The 21,112-nt window shown below is 39.6% G+C and overlaps 1 protein-coding gene across 1 annotated transcript in view; it reads right to left on the bottom strand.

Moving 5' to 3' along the window:
- LOC149063626 (regulator of G protein signaling 9-binding protein-like) overlaps nt 1-15,950 on the bottom strand; it is a 63,547-nt gene extending 47,597 nt beyond the window's left edge. The window contains exon 1 of the mRNA XM_089255879.1: nt 15,351-15,950. Coding sequence (XP_089112005.1) covers nt 15,351-15,460 — 110 coding nt within the window. The 5' untranslated portion in view covers nt 15,461-15,950. The remainder of the gene's footprint in view (nt 1-15,350) is intronic.
- Nucleotides 15,951-21,112: the final 5,162 nt, after the last annotated feature.

The raw sequence follows: 21,112 nt of genomic DNA on the forward strand, positions 1-21,112 counted from the left end.
ATATTGATAACCACTAAATATGATAAATAAGCTATTTGTATGAAACGTATGATTTCGTGTCCATTTCAGGCGCTCTTCTCCACCTCTCTTTGATGCTTCCTTGTGGCAGGCGATTTCCTAACCACTCTTTTATGAATCAAATACAAGCTTTTCTTACCTGTCTATGAACTGTATCTATTGTTAAAATTTTCCCTCCAGGATATTTCATAATTTCATGCAGGCTCAATTTTTGCGTTGAAGCTAATCTTCCGACAGTTTTGTTTTCGCGTAAACTTGTACTGCGTTGCCTACCGCAACCAGGTTTTGGCTTTTGGGACACACGTTGGGTCAATACACGTCAGACACGTCATTTCGACCTGCTCAAAGCAATAACAATGCCTTTTACAGTATTTCTTTTTGCTTTCAAATGAACCACCCGAAGGATTTCATCGTACAAAATATGCGACGACTTCAGCAATTTTTTTTAATGAAAACCAATCCAATACCTTTCCACTTTCATATATCATGTCTTTGATACGCTATATAGATGCAATCTTCGAAATTTGCATAAAATCGGAAGTTTTTCTAAACTTTTGAGATGGCTATTTTTTGAAAATTTTGAGTTTAAAAAATCGAAAACCTACTTATTTTCCTCGACAATGACCGAAGTTTGAAGTAAGTTATTGCATTCTGATTTATCACAAGCAAAAACCGAAGGAAATCAAAATTCGAAACGGTATCAATGGAGCAGTTAAAAATCTATAGTGTCTAAGCTTTTGACACGGACTGTACATTGAAGCGGTATGACAAAGTTTTGTTAAATTTTTTTTTCATGTTTCAAAATAATTTGGACTCAAACATTTGGTACACGGTTTTGCCTCCCACTTTCCCCTATAATTTTTTTTAATGTGTGCGGTGCGTTCCGTAGATTCTCTGAGAAAGTCTTCCGGCAGAATAACTGTGAATCTGTCTACGTCTACTGTAAGAAAATGACCATGAACTGAAGAAAGGAGCTTCTGTTTTTACACATTTATTTGTCTCCACTATAGGTGGGCCAATGCAAAAGCAATTTTATGCCTACATGGATTATAGCGGCTACTACTGTCCAAACATAATTGGAAACCGAGTATAGAAATGATTATCGACATGGAAAGGGTACACCTTTTGACCTCCTACACCATAGTTTCGTAAACTTTTTGTTTCATCGCCCCCTTCTTCGGGAATTTTTTCTCTCATCGCTTCCCAACTCGAGTGCGCCCATAGGATCCTATGTTATACCTGTAGCTTCAATCGCCCTCCCCCCCACACTGAACTATTCCATCGCCCACCAGGGGGTAATGTTGCCCACTTTGGAAAACACTGTCTTCCAGGTTGATGATAATTTATCGAGAAAAAGTCTGGTTTGATCTAAGCGTGAAAATAAGCAAAAAAACTTCTGACGAAAAAATATTTGACAACATAAACCGAAATTCTGATAACTATAAACGAATTTTTCCCATGTTATGATATCTGTGCCCTTCTTACATTGCAAAAGTCATGACAATATCTTAATGATAATTTAATTGTTAATAATTTAATTGTTTATATTTTTTTTATTATTCGTGATTCTAATAAGCGGCGTCTGATGAATTATTCGAATGGGCTTTTTCAACTAACTTCCAGTAATCCGGCGATTTCGATAATCCGGCACACCTTGGTCTGATACGTGCTGGAATAGCGAGAGTCTACTCTCTACTGTATTACTCATTTTTTCATTATCATCAATTCTAAATTGTCATTAGCTCTCAGATCATCATGTCCCAGTTTGCATTTGGTTTTGAAATTATTTCTTTTACTAATTCAGAATTTTCTTCAGTTCTGAATTTTTATGGAATCAAAATTTTTATTACTTTTGTGATAATTTACATATAATTATAATTTTTTTTCAATGGATATTTTTCAGCATTCCTGTGTATTCTGTGATGATGCATGAATCTTAAGTAGTATATAAAATCGGAGCTAAGGAGCCTTGAAATTGTTTCGCACCTGACCCTGCGTCTGATATAGGTGGCTCTAACCTCGTCCAGAGCCTGGAGAACCAACCAACCCCCCCCCCCCGCCAACTTCCCAGTTGTGGCCCTGGTAGCAGGTTTTGTGATGTTATCTAAACTTACCATGTAGGTAGAGGAGTAATCATTAATGATATGAACTGGTTTTTTTTAAATACAATCAACGCCGATTATTAGAATCACTGATAATGTTATCATTTGGGTATTGTTATCACTTTGAAAAGAACGGAATGGATTAACATCGTTACATGGGAGAAAAACTCATTAATAATTAGTTTTAATGTGGATTTCGGATACTGTTATCTTTTTTTCCGTTGAAAGAATTTTTTTTTGCGCATTCTGAAGGTTTAAACAAATTTATTTTTTTTCCTGGAAGTTCTCGTTATCAAGCTGCAAGACTATGTAGTAAGCTAGTAGATGTTCCCTTCCTCCTCCCTTGTTGACAAAAATTTCCGTTCTTAATGGCGTAATCAGTCCGTACAGTATTCATTGTTATACATGTACGTGTGGAGCCAGAGGAGTATTTATGGTTTTTCCGCCTGCGTGCGCTACAGGAATTTTGCCACTCTTCTCCTCCATTCTAGTCTAATTTCTTGACTACTCTTTCCCCTAATTTGCTACTCTGTGCTATAAATCGCTTGGTCTCTCCAAGCAGCTTATAGGTCTCTCCCTCTTTTGGTCACTCCTATGACCACACTCCAAGTCACTCATATGCTTGCACACTGTTTTAATCACTCCCGTGCTCACACACTCTTTAAGTCATTCACATGCTTGCACGGTGTTTTGGTCACTCACATACTTGCACTCTGTTTTGGTCGATCCCGTGCTCACACACTCTCCAAGTCATTCGCCTGCGTGCAGATCACCCAATGACTCTCAGTACCTCAGTGATACGGTTCTTAGCTTTTGCTTTATAGGTCACTCTTTTGATCATTTACACGTTTATACATACTCTATGTCATTGCTTTGGTCATTGACATGCTTTCAAACTCTTTAGGCCTCTCTTTTGGTCATTTACATGCTTATACGCGCTCTAGATCACTCGTTTGGTCATGCACATTCTTTCACACCCTCACTAGGTCATTCTTTTGTCCATTCACATGCTTTCACACTCTATAGGTCACTCACTCGCCTGGTTCCTCGCTCTCTGGGTGACATTTTTGTTCATTCACGTACTTGCAAACTCTCTACGTCACGATTTACCCACTAACGTGCTTGCAAACTATCTAGTTCACTCTTTTGGTCGCTCACTAACTTAGTCCTTTGCTGTCTGGCCAGAGGCGGATTCAAATTTTGCGGCCCTTCTCCCATGCTTCTGATTTTCTTAGCCACTCATTCCTCAAATTTGCCGACCCTCTGAACTTGCCGCAAGCTGTAGCCCTCAAAGCCCCCCCCCCTTTCCCATTAAAAACGCCACTGTGTAGAGCTGCTAGTGCAATGACCTTCCTATGGTGAAGGCAAATGTAATAACGAAAAAAACCCTTTCCTTCAGTTCTTGATCAGTTTCTTTCAGTTAACCAGATCAAGGCCGTAGCGAGTGCTGCGGCCCTTAGGGTCTGGTCCCCCCCCCCTAAAATGTGAGAAAATGGCCGACAAAAGGGGGAAAAGATGGCTAAATATATTGTTCTATCACTTTTGGTCCCCCCCCCCCGAAGTGAGAGTGGTCCCTCTTTCGAATGAAATTTCTGGCTATAGGCCTGGACCAGATTCAAATTTCTTTTTCCAAGAGACTTTCTCAAGGGACCCTTGAAACGAACTGCACATTAAAAAAAATATCGTAATTCGTAATAAACATTAGACCAGTCTAATGTTTGAACCAGTCTCTCAACCTGGGGCCGTATGGCCCCCCTTTGTGGTCCTGGGATATTCTAAAGAGGCCACGGGTGAAAATTAGGGGGGAGAGGAACCGCGAGGCAAAAAGGGGGCCGCAGGTGAGAAACGGGGAGCCACGGAAGGTAGTTCAGGGGATCACAGAGAGCTGAGAAAAAATTCGTCTGTGAAGAAATAGTGTTCAATGAAGTATGGTGGAAAAATGTGAGTACTTTCAGAATCGAACAGAGAGTCTCATAGAATCTGGACCATCTCAATGCATGGGCTCATCTGCGTATGACCCGAGGGAGGATGCCTCATGCCCATAGAAGGCTTACACGATGAGATCTGGTAGGATACTATGATGTTCGCAAGTAGGCAACTATATTAACTGTTACTTCTAGTTCCCCTCAGACGGTCCTGCACATACCCCTTCGCAAGAATGAACTCTAGCCCGGGTCGGTAGACACGGGCCGAGGGTGATCTGTCGGGATGGGGGGTGATTTATTGTGTAGGTTCGTTGGATTGTCCTGTATCTTAGGGGGACATTAAATTCTTGGAAAGGATGATCATTCCCCCCCCCCTCCCTGATTCTGCTTCTGCCCCAGGGGTCCAAATCAACCTTATTTGCAAAAATCTTTTTCATTATAAAATCAGTTTTGACTAAATTGAATTCGATAAATAAAAACGATCTCGTTCATGGGGGGGGGGGGGGTGACCAGAAGGAAATATGGTTCCAAGGGGTTTCAGCCATGGGCTGAACAAAAGTTAAGAACCACTGCATTAGGCAGTTTCATTCTAACGACTCATAACAGCTCAATAAAAAAATGAAGGATCAAAGAAAAACTTAAGTCCCGTTTTAGAATAGAATAAAAAAAACGATTGGACATTTTTCAACCAACTATGTCGGAGAGAAAAGCAGTCGTCCCGTTTTACAAAATAGGATGTATGGTCACAGTACTTGCAAACGGGACTTTTTGGGACATACCGTATATACTCGTGTATAAACCGAGTTTTTTTGTGGAAAAATTCGTTTCTCAAGTGGGGGGGTCAGCTTATACTCGGGTCAGTTTTTGATCAGAAAATATCGACTCCCATAATCAGTAGTCATTTTTGTAGCAGTGTTCGAGAAACTGGCATTATTGGTATGGGATATGTTCAAACCCCACAGAACCGATAATGCCAAAGCCAAGGCAAAGAAATCGAAAAGATCATTGGCTTTGATACCAGGTGGGCTAACGTCGATTGTAAAGTCTTATGTGAGCATCAACAAGCCTTTCAAAGGCTATTTGAGGTTTTTGCGGATCGAATGGATGAGTTCCTATGATAAACTACAAAATAGTGGTGCCTTGAAGAAACATGACGTTGGCCTAGTGTGCCAAAGGGTACATGAGGCGTGGAAGTCTGTTTCCACCAAAATTATCATCCGATCCTTCAAAAGTGTTGCATCAGCAATGCGATGGACGGAACTGAAGATGGTATCCTCTTTGAAAGTGACAATGTCGATGACAGCCCAGATGAAGATAAAAACGAACATGCCGCACCCTATGATGATCTGATGCATTAGGATGAGCTTGGAGACTCAGAAGAAACGGATTAAAAAGTTTGAATCATTTTCTATTTTAAATTTCCTATTCATTTGCATGAAAATATAAGAATTTATTTTCTCTGAAATACACGGATTTTTTGGGATTGGATTATACACGGGTTTTCAATTTATTGCGGTTTTGGTGGTCCTGAAGTGGGGGAGTCGGCTTATACACGAGTATATACGGTAGTTTTCATTCGATTATTGTTATCAGGAACTACGAGTCCCGATGGGATCACATTAAGCAGCGGGGACTGTAGTACTACCCGTGGCGAAATAAGTATTCAATCATATACAAACACACTAGTAATAGTGGAGAAATAAAATTGGCAGAACATTACCTCTGCTTTCATCGATATACGTAGTATGCCTTAAAAAATAAAAACCTTTCCTTTTAAGAACTCCTGTCACGGCCGCAACTGGGTGGGGAGCAGGTGGATCTGGTTCCCCGGGCGCAGAGGTAGTACGGTCCTAACGCATGGGCACATCCGGGTGCCCAGGATGATCTTAGACGGCCCTGGCAGAGAGGAGGACGCAAATTTCACACGTTAAACTCTCCTTCAACATTACAAGGGGGCATACCCCCGACGAACCAAACATCTAGTTTCTGCCCTGGTTCCTCTGACATAAAAACACAAAAACAATTTTCGACAATTCGAGTAGTCGTTCGCTCATAAATAAGAAATGTTTATTCAAAGAAAATAATAAAAAGGCTTATAGATGTGTTTTCATATTTTAAATTTTATTATTGAAGTGAATGCGAAACTATCGTTGCACGAAAGATTTTCCGGGGAGAGAAAAGTAATTTTCTTCTTCCATTGGCTTTTCTATCATGTAAAGGAGAAGGAAACACCTGCCTTAGACAAAATTGCATCCATTAAATTTTTAGCCGAATAAAAAATACTAAGAATATCGATGGAAATTCGAACGTTTTAAAAAAAAATGTGATCATGCACATGAAACACTTACGGAGTCTCCTACCTTTTAACATAGTAAAAAAAAAATTTCTTATGTAGAAATACTATTAAAAATACTGCTTAACCATTGATTTATTTCAATTTTTTTTATACATATATTTTTGATTGTATACGCTATACTATGTTGGTATAAAGTTCTACATATCTTTAATATACTTAATTTTTTTTTTCAAATTCTCAGAAAAATGCATTGAAAACAGCTTGCGTGCATGATAAAATAGCATGGGGCCGTTCAAGTATTACGTCATCATCGATGGGGGAAGGGGGGGGGGTTTCCGATTTGCTGACTTTTGATGACAAAGGGGGAGGGGGGGTTTGGATAATGCTTACGTCATCAACCACCCCTTATGAAAATATGAGTTAGGATTCAGAGGGGCAGAGCTGATGACGAAATTTTGCTGACAAGGGGGAGGAGGGGGGTCAAAAATGGCTAAAAACTTACTTACGTAATACTTGAACGGCCCCCATGGAAATCGATGTAATTGAATGAACAATGATTCGAAATAAAGAAAATTGTTCAGTTCATGAAATGATGAAAAAGATTGAGATTTCATTAACTCAGTTTTATTTAAAATGAAATTCTAAATTTCTTTTTATAATTTTTATAAAAGTATTTATGAATGGATCTCAAATACTTTTTGCCATTTTATGAACTGAACACTTTCCTTTATTTTGAATCAATTTTTATTCAATTTCAGTGACATGTTATTTTTTCATGAGCGCAAGCTGTTTTTAATGCGTTTTTCGAAAATTTTTAAAATATTAAGTGTTGGGATATGTTAAATTTTGTACTCTGGCGTAGGATAGCATACACTCAAATATATGTGGTAAAAATTTGAAATAAACCAACGGATAAATAATATTTTTAATAATACTTCATCATAAGAAAGTTTCTTTACCATGTTAAAGGGTAGGAGTCAGCCTTTAAATTATTAACACATTACATGCCGAGAAAATTTGGTAGTTTTAGGTGTTTTAGGATGCATATGTCATTCTAAATTCACCAATCATAGGTCTGCTATATGCGGGGAGTCGTTTTTACAAATATTATTTTACGGGGGGAAAAAAAAAATGCGCTAAAATTCTTCTATCGCCATTCGGAAAATTTTTCTGCCAAATGTCTTCCTGCCACAGGTTGGCCGCCCCCGTTGTAAAAGGTTAATTACCATACTGCATTTCTGGATATTTTTCAAATAAATACAAATACAAATACAACGCCACAACAGGCAAATTGCCCAACGAGGTGGCTGACTTAAGAACATCATGGATCCCCGAGCCATTTTTTGGAGGCCCTACCTACTACTGCTACACCACACATGCACCCCCCCCCCCGCGGAACCCCCCAACGAACCCCCAACGAATCGGTACATGAATAACTAAGAATGTAATTACGAAACATTCTAAATTCTATAGGGTTTTTCAAAAACTCTTCAAATGTGAAAATATATCGGGAGGACAGAAAATGTCCGCGGTAAACATTCCGTCGTTTCCAACGGCAACATCTACCCCTCACTACCAAATAAATCTTTATTGGATCATTCAGAAAGTGTACGGTGGTAGTAGTAGTGGGATTGGCTCTCGGAACAGAAATATGTACATACAAAATTTGGCAACACTCACTCCACTTCCGATACGTCCTTGAACGTTGGTTGATAAATCACGGCACTGATAACAGGGCCTAAAACAAGCTAATTGTCTTCTTTTTTTTTCTGAGTGACCGCCACTATTCACTGCGGAAGTAAACACTAAACTAGAAGAATTATCTCTTCTTACACATGTTATGTATATTTTTTATTTCTGCTTCCGTATACGTAAGGACGTAAGATCGAGAAAATATAAAAACACATGGTTTTAATGATTGCGTGCAGGGCCGGTTCACGTCATTTTTCAAGGGTGAGCGAATGATATTTTACTGATAAAAAATCGCCCCTACCCTTCAGTTAGTGCCCTAAAAAAATCGGCCCCTTTCAGTTAACGCCTTCTACGGCAACGTAGTTCGTGGGATCCAAGATCATAGACTAAAGATATAAGATATACTATTATAACTCTGTGTCCAAGATCCGGCCCTGATTGCGTAGAGCAGTGGTTGCCAAATACTTTTAGTCGTGGACCCCCCGGAAATCTTAGTGTCTGCCATTGCCATGAAAGCCCCCACTTTTTGGCCCTGGACCCACGCAAATCTTGATGACTGCCGTAGATCTCCATTTATAGCAGCAGAAACTATCAGCGAGAACGTTGTTGAACAATAAAGAACATTCTATTCAGTACTGGTAAATGTGATGCGAAAGAACTAAAACAGCGTTTCATGCTCCTATCAAGAGCTGTCGCCACAAGCACAGTTATTGTCAAATCCTATCAGTATTACTACGGCAGTCTACCAACTACTTGCAGCGGTGCTTTTGCACGCCAATCTAGTTAAAACTTTTCTTTTAAGTAATTTATTTATATGTTTTTCAACTTGTCATTTTTTTAATGTCTTTTCTTGTCTTTTTTTCAATACCCGGACCTCCGGTAAAAATGCCACAGACCCCCTGGGGGTCCAGGCATGGCCCCCACAAGGGGTGGGCTGACAAGGCTCCAGCCCCGGGGCAATTTTCACATTTTTTTTGCTTTTTCATTCTATAAATTCATCATAAAAGGGCCCCGCAAAAGATCCCAGCCTAGGGGCCCCTGCTCCAGGATGTGGAGGCCATGAGTCCAGGCCCCAATTGGGACCCACTAACGCAGAGAAAATCACTACTACTCAACCGTACATGCACCCAGGGCCGCAACTAGGGGGTGTAGGCGGGTCTGGTGCCCCGGGCGCTGGACTAGAGGGGGCACAAATTTCATTATTTGACCTCTCCTTCGACATTATGAGGGGGCGCCAAAATGCGTACCTGTACCGGCTGACCAAGCATCTAGTTGCGGCCCTGCATGCACCTTCTACACATTATTCCCTATAACCAATCGGTGCATGAAGAACGTGTTGAATGCTGAGTGTGTGTAGGTATACATGCGTGGCCCTTTCGTATTTATGTTGTCAGAGCTGTTCTTGTTTGTGTTCTTATACTGGTGTAGTCATCTGTCTTTTTCAAATTTGGAACTGAAGACTGAAGATGGTAAACGAAGAGAAAACTGATCAACAGAGGGTGAAGGATACGAACACAAGCGGATACAGGCTCTTCGAACGGGGGAGGGGGGGGGAGTAGTGGATTTCCCACCTCCGCCACTCCACCTATAAGAATAATACAAGTTTTTTGGGAGAATATAATAGAGGTGACTGCTTCCCCCCCCCCCCCCGTTATGAGAAAGCCGTACCCCTAGCACGAACAGATAGCATTTGAAATACATATTCAAGTGCAGTGGAAATGGAACCTCGCGATAACGGACAACTATGGGACCGAAATTTTTGTCCGCTAGCGGGAAGTGTCCAACACCAACTAGAGCCAACTCTAGGTGGTGTTGCCACAGACGTCTTAACGGCATCATAAGTGGCCGGGCGAAGTGGTTTTCTGGGGTTCCCACCTTGCTAGTAGCACCTACTAACCACTAACCAATTTACATACTCACTGTTGGAAATTCGTGACAGATATAATTGTCATGAGTACATTTCTGCACTTGGCCACCAGACCGTTCCCGGTTGGGCCAATGTTTTAAGAGTGGGAGTGTTATTTCACACAGTCAAGCTCGATTATAACAACGTCGAGTGCAACGACACTTCAGCTATGACGCCAATAAAAAGCAACTCGGGCCGATTCCCATCAAAGGAGCCGACATTAAAAAAAATTGAGGGGGCTGGAAGTTGCCGGTCGTCCCGTTTATATGGGGCTCAAGTGAATACATAGGAGGGGACGGCTTCATTGCACCCCCCAAATAATTACTGTGGGGGGGGGGGAATCCAAATGGTCCCAGCACCTATGATTCCCATGAGGGGGGAGGAACAGTGTTAATGAACCGTGCTTATGACGTCGATGAAAACACGACCTTGGAAATAACGACACTTTTTTTGACGCTTTTGCTTCCGTTTTTTGCGGCATCTTCCTAAGGAATTCTTAGAAATCAAGCTTACCTGTAAAGGGAATTGCTCGTATGTTATTCTATTAATATTTAACGATAACAAATAATATTTATTTGATGTTTGACGCTCCAACTTTTACTTATAGGTATTATTTATTTATAACACTTCTGTTATAACGACATGATTTCGTGGAATCTTCGATATCGTTAGAGCTGAATTTGGCTGCAATGAAGCCCTGTTCCACCGGCTTCAGAAGTGTCTGTTAAGATGTTCGCTAACGGGAAATGCCCGTTATGGGAGGTAAAACTTGAATGGTGTACATAATGTAAATGATTAGCTTCTGGAAATTATAAAACTTCATTTATCATTACCTTTTTAAAAATAACAATATTTTCCTGTTTCGTTTCTTGATGTCAAGGTTTAATTTATTCAGAAAATCAATTTTCGAACGCGTTTCTCTCTGTCCACACCATGTACAATGAATGTATTGAAGGGAATATTTTTCTTTTTTAATTTCTGAAACACGTAGGCATTTTCGCCCTTGCGGAAAAATAAGGGCATGAAGGGCAGAGGTGGATTTATGGTTTTACCATCAGTGGGCTTTTTAACCCCTTCGCTTACAAGCGGATTGGCAAGAAATTCAAATGCTCTATACAGAAGAACATCGATTATCCGAACACATCGGAACAGAAGGGTGTTCGGAAAAGTGAAAAGTTCGTAAAATCTATTTCTGAACTAATTCAATAATACAAAAAGGAATAAATTGAAATTCAGCAACAAAAATCTTAAAATAATTAAAATTAACCGACTTATTCTGAAAAGTAAATGAAAAAAAGGCAGCGCATCACAAAAGGAATCCATCTTGTTCAACTTGCTTATACGACATTTTGCCGTCTCATCCCGTAATATTTTCAACATTAAAAATTGAAGCGGATCAGTGTTAGGCCGCGATTCTAACCACGCGAGACATTTTGTGAAACACTGTTCTGCCTCACTGTGCGTTATTACATCTGCCGTTGGTTCATCTTCATCACTTTCCAGTCATCCTGATCAGCTTGATCGTTCGTAATTATTTCTTCGTCATCCAAAAAAATGTTATCCTGGATTGTCACTGTCAATTTTCAACCACTGCGACACATCCTTTCATGACAGGACTGGAATACAGGGAGTTCCTGAAGCATATCTAAGCTTTCTTTCGAATCTGGAAGATTTCGATCGTCTTCAGTGGTTACGTTAAAACCATGAAAATACGGGCATAACTCTCTAAACCAGTGATTCCCAACGTGGGCGTTAACGCCCCCTGGGGAGCGATGGAATGTTCCGGGGGGGGGGGCGGTAGAAGCTAAGGGCATTGCATAGGATTCTATGGGTTAGATTGCGTTGGGGGCGCTGGGAGAAAAACATTTCTGAAAAAAGGGGGGTGATGGGATAAAAAATGTTGGGAAACTATGCTCTAAACCATGGTCTCCCAAACTTTTTGTTCCATCGCCCCCTTCTTCAGAAATTTTTTCCTCTCATCGCCCCCCAACTTAAGTAAGCCCATAGGATCCTATGTTGAATAAGTAGGTTCTATCGCCCCCTTGGACCAGTCCATTGCCCACTTTGGGAAACTGCTCTAAACCTTTGCGAGACTAGTCCGTCTGCTGTTTTCAAACTGACTGCAAAATTTTCTATTTTATCGCGATTTTTTTTAAATCACTGAGGGTTGTCACACTTAGTCCGTATTCAGCTGCAAATTTCCACCCCATCACCCGCTTTCAATCTTTTCACCATTTTTTTTTCGATGTATAAAACAACACGTTTTCGTTTTGTCGCCATTCTGCACTTGAGAGAGACAAAAAGTGTTGACACTGTTAAAGCTAAAGAAAGATTGAAAAATATCTGTTTTAAGCAAGATGGGTAAGATACTCCATCCCCCTCGCCCCCCGAAAAAACCGTGATAAGAACTGTTTTGTTGTCAAGAAGACCCTTGCCCCCTTTCATTAAGGCACACCCACAGGATTAAGGTGAATTCGTAGACGAGAAAAAAGATGCCAGCTAAATCTGCTCCTATTCACGCGTTTGTTTGCCTGTCAATTGTTTGTAACTGCACATACTGTACCCAGATCCGCCATTGTTTACATCTATAGCTCACAGGTACTGTATATACAATTGTTTGGAAGTGGATTGTTGTACAATAGAAGGAGGCTATCGAGTTGGGAGATAAGAGGATTCAAGTTCCAAGAAAATACCAACTGTGTTCAGCCAACACCCCCTATGGATCTTATCTATAGGGGGTGTTGGGGGTGTTGGTTCAGCATCGTTGACTGAAAATGAGTTAGGTTGAAAAGGTGTTCGGTTGACCGAGTTGTTCGGAAAATTGATGTTCGGATAATCGGTTTTCTACTGTATTTGACAAATCGGCAATAAATATAGTAACCTTGTCCTAACCGCACGTTAGATAAAGGGAAGAAAAAACACAAATAAAAGAGTAAGAGAGTATAAAAGATAAGGTTATAAAAATGTAGAAACAAAGTTAGATTTCTTTTCATCCTCACCCTACCTGTTCTCTTTCGCTCTTAATTTTCGCTATAAGAAAGAGACATCATATGTGAGGAGAAAAGTCACTATCAGGGTATACAAAAACCAAAAAGAAAAAAAAATTGTAAGGTTGCCACAAAGTTTTGGGATGATGAGGAGAAGAAAAAAGAAAACAGAGAACTTGTTCGAATTCATTCCACTGACCGTTGGAAGCAATATTACGTCCTTTGATCGTAAAGTGGTTAAATTTTGCCACCCCATTCTAGTCTAATTTTCCTAACCACTGATTCGTAAAATTTACCACCCTGGGCCCACTTAGGTTCTTCTCCCCCCCCCCCCGGAAATATTCATCTGCATCTAATAAGTCACCCTATTGGTCAGCGCATTTTTTCTCCCCTTTCTCACTCTTTTCGTCCCCCACTGACTAGGTCGATCTTTTGATCACTCACTAACTAGGTCACTCTTTTGCAGGACATCAACCGGACGCTTGGGCAGCTGAGGCAAGCACGCAGTTCAGCGCCCCCTTGTAATGTTGACAAAGAGGTTAAAGGGTGAAATTTGCGCTCCCTCTGATCCGGCGCCAGGATCACCAGAACCGCCTGCTCCTCCCTAGCTGCGACTCTGCTCCTTTGGTCACGCTCGTGCTTAAACACTCTCTATTCCCCATGTAACTCTTTTGGTCGCTCACATACTTTCCACACCCTCTATGCCATTCTTTTTTGTCCCTCAATAAATAATTTTTTTGTCCCTCAATAAATAATTTTTTTGTCCCTCAATAAATAATTTTTTTGTCCCTCAATAAATAATTTTTTTGTCCCTCAATAGGTCACTCTTTTATTCATTCCCATGCTTACATACTGTCTAGGTCACTCGCTGACCTGACCTCTTAACTGTTTTGGTTATTCACATACTTGCACACTGTTTTGGTTATTCACATACTTGCACACTGTTTTGGTTATTCACATACTTGACTTCGACGGTTGCTTCTGAAGCCGGTTCCGGAAATTCAAAAAAGCAACTGAAACAAATATTTGCAGAACAATAGGCAGGCTTGATGCTTCATATCTACTAAACGTAGAAGCAGATATGTTACGTAGCATTAATGTTGAAGGCGTAATCAAAAACTGTGCTAAACTAGAGAAAGAAGGGGGGGGGGGGAGAGACGACCTTTTAAGCAAATGGAAATGCGAAAATGTGTTATATGCTGCCTTAGATATTATTAACTTCTGAAATATAAAATTTCATTTAAGGGTTTTTTTATTTTTTTCAGTTGGATAGATTCAATATTGGGTAAAATGGCACATGCATATTTGGGGGGGGGGGGAAATCACAAAAATTGCTTAAGTGGGCCTGCAATCGTCATAATCCGGCCCTGAAGAGAGGCCTTAGGATACATTTTGACTAGGGCAAGAAAGCCGATGGAAACAAAAGTTTGAGAATCACCGTCGTATTAGTTATAAAAATTACCCGAATTTTGATATACGCCCCATAATATACAGATTATATTTTAAAGTCATCTGGATTTCTAAGGCCGTGCACATAGTGAGGCGACCACGAGGTATGGCAGTGCATAATAGAGACTAGCGACGAAAACAATTGTATTGTCTTGTTTTTTTTTACACTGCACATACTCGAGCAGCGAGACTAGGAAGAGAAAGAGACCACTCAACGAGGTGCGGGAACTAAATAAAAATGTTTGCTTCCACCTCGATCTGCAGATTTTTGCTATATGCTGATTGGTCCGTTTCTCCTTTGTTTTGCTCTTTCCTCTTCTGCGGAGGAATCATCATCATCATTACACCCTTACATTTCAGAACCCCTCTGGCCATTTTCTCTCTATCCTTCTCCTCTTTCATTATGTGCGGACATCTCTTCCTCCACCACTATGCATTTTCTTCCTAGTTGAAATTCTTGGAACTCGACCCTCTTCGCTCCACTACGAGCGCAGCCTAAGGGTCAAAAATTATAAATCAGGGTCGCGTAAGCAGGATTGATATTTGAATGGGGCACAAAAGGCCTGGGAGAGGCATAAAAATTTTCTTCCCGAGAAATATTGAGTCACCACCTTTAAAAGCATTTAAATTAACAGAAATTCGTTTATACAGCATGTAAAGGGTATCTTCTTTCGATATTTAAATTTTTCACCGAAATATTAAATTTTTTTTCTAATTTTTCGTCGGCTTAGGGAGGACGTACGGACCTCCTGCTTACGCCTCTGATTAGAATAAATATTTAAAAAAAAAAATACTTTTTTCTTAAAGGGATCGTATATAGATGGGGATAGAAGAGAGAGAATGGAAGTTCCCACCCCAATACAAGCTTGATCTTTCTGTTTTTAAGATTTCATTATCGGCAATAAATATTATGGCAGAAATTTCCATGTGTGGATTACAGTGATCGGTAAAAAACAAAATTGGCATTGCACTTACTGCGCTTCCTTGCACGTGAATGCACGTCGCGGGTAACTCACCCCAGCGGCAGTTGCGTAGGGTGTACGCCGCGGGATCGTCAGTTCGGTTGCCGCGACTTTGCTGTACATTCTTCCGCCTCTTATCTCAGAGATAAATGAGCACACGGTTTTATATTCTTGCGCGTTTCTCACTCTAAGTGTCGCGACCGAACCTGGGAGCGACCGGCGCGTCGCTTATTCCGATTTTCATAATTAGACGCGCACATTAAACGCATGAACAAAATATTTTCCAGTATCTTCCTTTTGAAACACGTTTGAGGAAAAAAAGTGGGCCGTCCGTCCCGCTGACGACACCGAAGATCTGGAATGGCACCGTTAGTGCGTGTTGTTGCCCCGCTGCTGCTTCTGGTTTCGGTCGATAAGCGCCGTTCTCGATGCACTCTCACACACACACACAGAAATCATTAGCAACACATTTTAAGACAGCTGCGGCAGCTCGACTCTCTCGATCTGTCGTCAAGCGGCGGCAAACAGTTGTGTGTTGTTCTCTCAGCAGTGTACATATGAGATGCTTATCACTTTTTTTTTTTGTTTTTCACCAGCTTCCCCTTTTTATAATGATTCCTAGCCTTGTTTTTTCCCCCTCCATGCATAAGATGTGGCTGTTTTTGTTTTCTTCCTCCAGCAGTTTCAAGGCCGCCACTGAAAGAAGCCAAACTAAGCCAAGCGAAATCCTTTGGTGGCTGTTATTACTTTAAGGCGCATTGATAAGGAGCCCTATTCAAGAGGCTACAGTTATTACTATTTTCTTACGTCATTTTACGTGACACGAAAATTGCAAGCTAATTTGATAATTTAACAACCGGGCCAATAAATCCGGATGGTTGTAGGATCGTGAAGAAATATCTATCGATAGGCAAATTTCTGCAATTCGATATATGGGTCATTCCCGAAAAAAGTGTACAAACCGTTTCCAAGATTTTGTAAAATTTTTTACAAAATTTCAGAGCACTCTGATATTAATTTTAATTTTTTCTTCATTTAATTCTCTGTCATATGTTATTTGTCTGCATTTCTTAATTTGTTTCATATGGTATCTATTTTTTTTTAAAAATCATTGTTTGTAGCAAAACCTCAAAATCGGGCTGTCCGAGCTTGAAAAAAGTGTTAAACAAAGAGACTTGGTACAAATCTCTCTGGAATTTTTTTTCAAAAGACTTCGAATCATATTTTATATATGTGCCATAGGTAAATAAAACTGACAATAAAATTTTGAAAAAAAAAAGTTTTTTTTTCTTATGAAAAACTATTTTTTTGTTCGTGTTCCGAAATGTTTTCCATTTTAAAATGTCCACTCTGTTATGGTCATTTGAGAAGTATATTTTTATTCCAGATTAAATCTGATAACATTTTTGAGCTCATAGAAAGGTTTACTTTTAATGCTTAATTAACAATTTTTAATTTGACTTTTGCAAAATGACTTAATATTCACGTTGTCTTTAGTACCAGATTTTTCTCTGTCGAATGTCCACTCTGTTACGTCATTATCATAAATAATTAAGATTTTTTTTTTTCACCCATATCAGCATCAAGTGATAGTACATGGAGATATGCTCCAAACTATAAAAAAAAATTTCATCAATCATTTAAATTTACAGTAAATAATGATAATTTAGACTAATTTGTCCACTCTCTGTTACGTCTTCCAAAAACTGAAGCAATACCAACAAAATGGAAACTATGATTTAATGTAAATTTTTCTTAGTTGAAAGGTTTTGAAGGTTAAAATTGAATTTAATAAGTTAGCTATTCAATTTAAACCCTTTACCATATTCTCCATCATGCTATTTTTTCAGTAAAATACAAAAGTAAAGTAATACAGATCGTTAAAATCACTGCCAGGCACAGATCCAGGGAGATGTGTTATAAGGGGCATTTTAGTATGAGTGAAGATCATTAGATGACAATACATTCTGTATGTTATGGGACAGAACCATTATCTTCCTATATTTTTGTTTCCAGGCCCGATCCCCCCTCCCCCCCAAGTCCACTCTGGATCACTAATGTGAGAGGCATAAACGTGAGACTTATACCAACATCAAATTACTATTCAATTTCAACAAAAGACTTTGAAATAAAAGAAAAATCATCGTGATGATATAATATACAACTGAGCAAGTCCAGTGTCCACTTTGACCAGATTTTAATAATTTTACCAAACTTCGAGGGATGGGGTGCGTGTTTTTGAATTTGGTCATGGGGTGGACGTTTTTCAAAGGTTATAAGAGGAGAGTTTCTGGGTCACCTATCACATTTTATATATAATTTTAAGAAAGTTAAAGTGTATTTGCATGTTCTATTTAGAATATTTGAGTTATAATTCAGTTAAGCATTTAACATCCTCTCAGTTAAACATTTCTGTGCATTTTGTTACAATGGCGTCTACTCTGTTACGGGAAGCATTTTTGCAGTTCACAGGCAGAAAAATTTAAGAATACTTCAAAAACTAAGATGTTAAGTTATAAATTATCAACCCATTGTCTGACAGAAATAAAAAGTTTTGATTTTAAGTTGCTAACTATATGCAAAAAATAAGTTTTTCCCTGTACTATTTTGAAAAAAATCATGAAAAACCATCAAAACCACAGAAAAAAGTTAAAAAAAATTTAAACTGTTTTTTTTTTAGCATATGTGTAAGAAATAAGCTGGTTTCATTATTTTAAGAGATAAAAACAGCAGAAATAATAATAATTTGTTTTTTTTTAGAGCAATATTTGTTTTCGTAACAGAGTGGACAAAATCCATGATTTTCAGTCATAAAACCCAGAAAATAAAATACTATTGCAAAATAAAAGTGAAAAATAATTATAAAATATTAAACTTCAAGTCATTGGCTATAAATTGAGATCAATTTTGAATTTTTCATTTCAAAAATGTGGAATGTACACTTTTTTTGGGAATGGCCCATATGTGTCGTACGGAATCCGGAACTTTCGCCCCCGACATTTCGTCCCCGACATCTCGCCCCTGGAACGTTTCGTCCCCGTTACATTTGGTCCCCGGAAATTTCACCTGCCCTGAACGTATGAGTGACGGTATGAGTGATTGACTGTATAAGTGACGGTATGAGCGATTGACTGTATGAGTGACGGTATGAGCGATTGACTGTATGAGTGACCGTATGAGCGATTGACTGTATGAGTGACCGTATGAGCGATTGACTGTATGAGTGACCGTATGAGCGATTGACTGTATGAGTGACCAAGTGAGTGTGAAATGAACTGTAGGAGTGCGTTAGTGACCGTACAAATGACCGAGCGAGTGGCAGAATGACTCACCACGTGAGTGACCGTATCAACTAGTGTGCAATTGACTTTATGAGTGAATGACCGTATGAGTGACCACGTGACTGACCGAATGGCCGTATGAGTGAGCAAATGAATGACCGCATGAGCGACCAAGTGATTAACTGTATGAGTGACCAAGTGAGTGACTGTATATGTGACCAGGTGAGTGACGGTACGAGTGTTCAAGTGAGTGATCAAGGGACTGACCGTGTGAGTGACCAAGGGAGTTACTGAGTGATGGAACGCATAAGTGAATGTGTGACCAAGTGAGTGATTGCATGAGTGACCGAAAGATTGATAAAGTGAATGACTGCATGAGTGACCGTATGATTGACCCAGTGAGTGACTGAGTGATTGACAAAGTGAGCGATTGAGTGATTGGCAAAGTGCGAGGGTGGAGTTGTCTGCAAAGATGATCCTCCTCATCCCCTCCCTTTTTATAGGTGGTTACGTAGCACTGAGTGACCAAGTGACTCACACTTTAATGGATTCTAAGAATTTGGAATTTTCAGTTCGAGCATAAAATATTTTTCCCAAATTTACGACTCACACCGGTGTGGTCACTCACACTATCATTCATATATTCACTCATACGGTCACGCGTACGACGGTCAAAGTAGACAAAATGACAGGGGGTCAATTTCCGATTCACTTGATTACTCACTGAGTAACTCATATGATCACTCACTGGGTCACTCATATGGTCAGGGCAGGTGAAATGTCCGGGGATAAATTTTCAATTCACTCGATCACTCATGTATTCATTCACTTGGTCACTCATGCGATCAGGGGAAGCAAAATGTCACGAGTAAATGTCCAACTCACTTGATCACTCATGTGGTCACTCACTTGGTCACTTGTACCATCATTCATATGTTCACTCATACAGTCACGCGTACGATAAGGGCTGGCGAAATATCAGAGATAAATTTCCGATTTACTTGATTACTTACTGAGTCACTCATATGGTCACTCACTGGGTCACTGATATGGTCGGGGCAGGCGAAAGGTCAGGGCGAAATTCCCGGTGTGAAATGTCCGGGGCGAAATTTCCGGGGGCTAAATGTACCGGGGTGAGATGTCAGGGGCGAAATTTCCGGGGGCCAAATGTACTGGGGACGAAACGTGCCAGGGGCGAGATATCGGGGACGAAATGTCGGAGGCGAAATATCGGGGGCAAAGGTTCCGTGAACCGTGTCGTACATGGCAATGTCCTTCAACCTTCCTACGGCTCTGGATCAGTAAAAACAGTTCAAAATTTTTGTGGACCGACGGAAATGGGAAAAATATTTTGCGAACCGGAAAAAAAGTAAATGAATATGGAGAAAATAATTTGAGGAACAGAAAGAAATACTCAATATGCATACAAACAGGAGAAATAATTTGCGTATCGGCAAAATCCGCATAATCAAAAGACCGGCATAATTTCAGGACCGGCAAAAATATATATAAACAGGAGATTTAATTTACAGACCGGCAAAAAATACACAAATAGGTAAAAAAATTTCAGGACCGGCAAAAAATACAAGAGAAGAAATAATTTGCATATAGGCAAAAAAAAAAAGGCGTAAATAGGGGGAAAGTTTGAGGAGTGGTAAAAATACACAAATAAGATTAAAAATTTGCAGACCGGCAAAAAATACACAAACAAAAGAAATAACGTGCAGACCAGAAAAAAATGCACATATATGGCAATACGCTTTGAGGACCGGCAAAAAATACATAAAGAGGAGAAATAATTTGCCAACCGGCATAAAAATATATAAATAGGAGAATAATTTGCGGACCGGAAAAAAAAAAAATAAAGAAATAACTTGCAGACCAGAAAAAAATAAGAAAAAGAACAAATAATTTCCAGACTGACAAAAAATAGTAAACAGAACAAATAATTTGCAGACCGGCACAAAAAGTACATAAGTAAGAGAATATTTTGCAGACCGGCAAAAAATGCATGAACAGGAAAAATAATTTGAGAATCGGCAAAAAAAATAAATAAATAAATAAGAGAATAATTTGCAGACCAGCAAAAAATACATGAACAGGAGAAATAATTTTCAGAGCAGCAAATAAATACATAAAGAGGATAAATAGTTTGTGGGCCGGCAAAAAAATACATAAAAAGGATCAATAATTTGCAGACATGCAACCAACAAAAAAATATATGGACAGGAGAGATAATTTGTAGACCGGGAAAAAAATCCATAAACACGAGAAATAATTTGCGGACTGGAAAAAAAACATAATGTTTGTGTCTCTAAGACACTCTTTTTGTCACACATGTTTGCACATATTCTTGGTCACTCCTCAGTCATTCATATGCTTGCATGCCTTTTGTTCCCTATTTTTAGTCACTCCGATGCTAACAAGTTCTCTAGGTCACTGTTTTGGCCACTAGGTCACTCACTGATCTGGGTACCTTACTCTCTAAGTCACT

This window comes from Pholcus phalangioides, unplaced genomic scaffold (assembly GCF_987345545.1).
Source record: "Pholcus phalangioides strain wild (caught in Gottingen) unplaced genomic scaffold, Ppha-v1.0 ptg000172l_1, whole genome shotgun sequence".
Lineage (NCBI taxonomy): Eukaryota > Metazoa > Arthropoda > Arachnida > Araneae > Pholcidae > Pholcus > Pholcus phalangioides.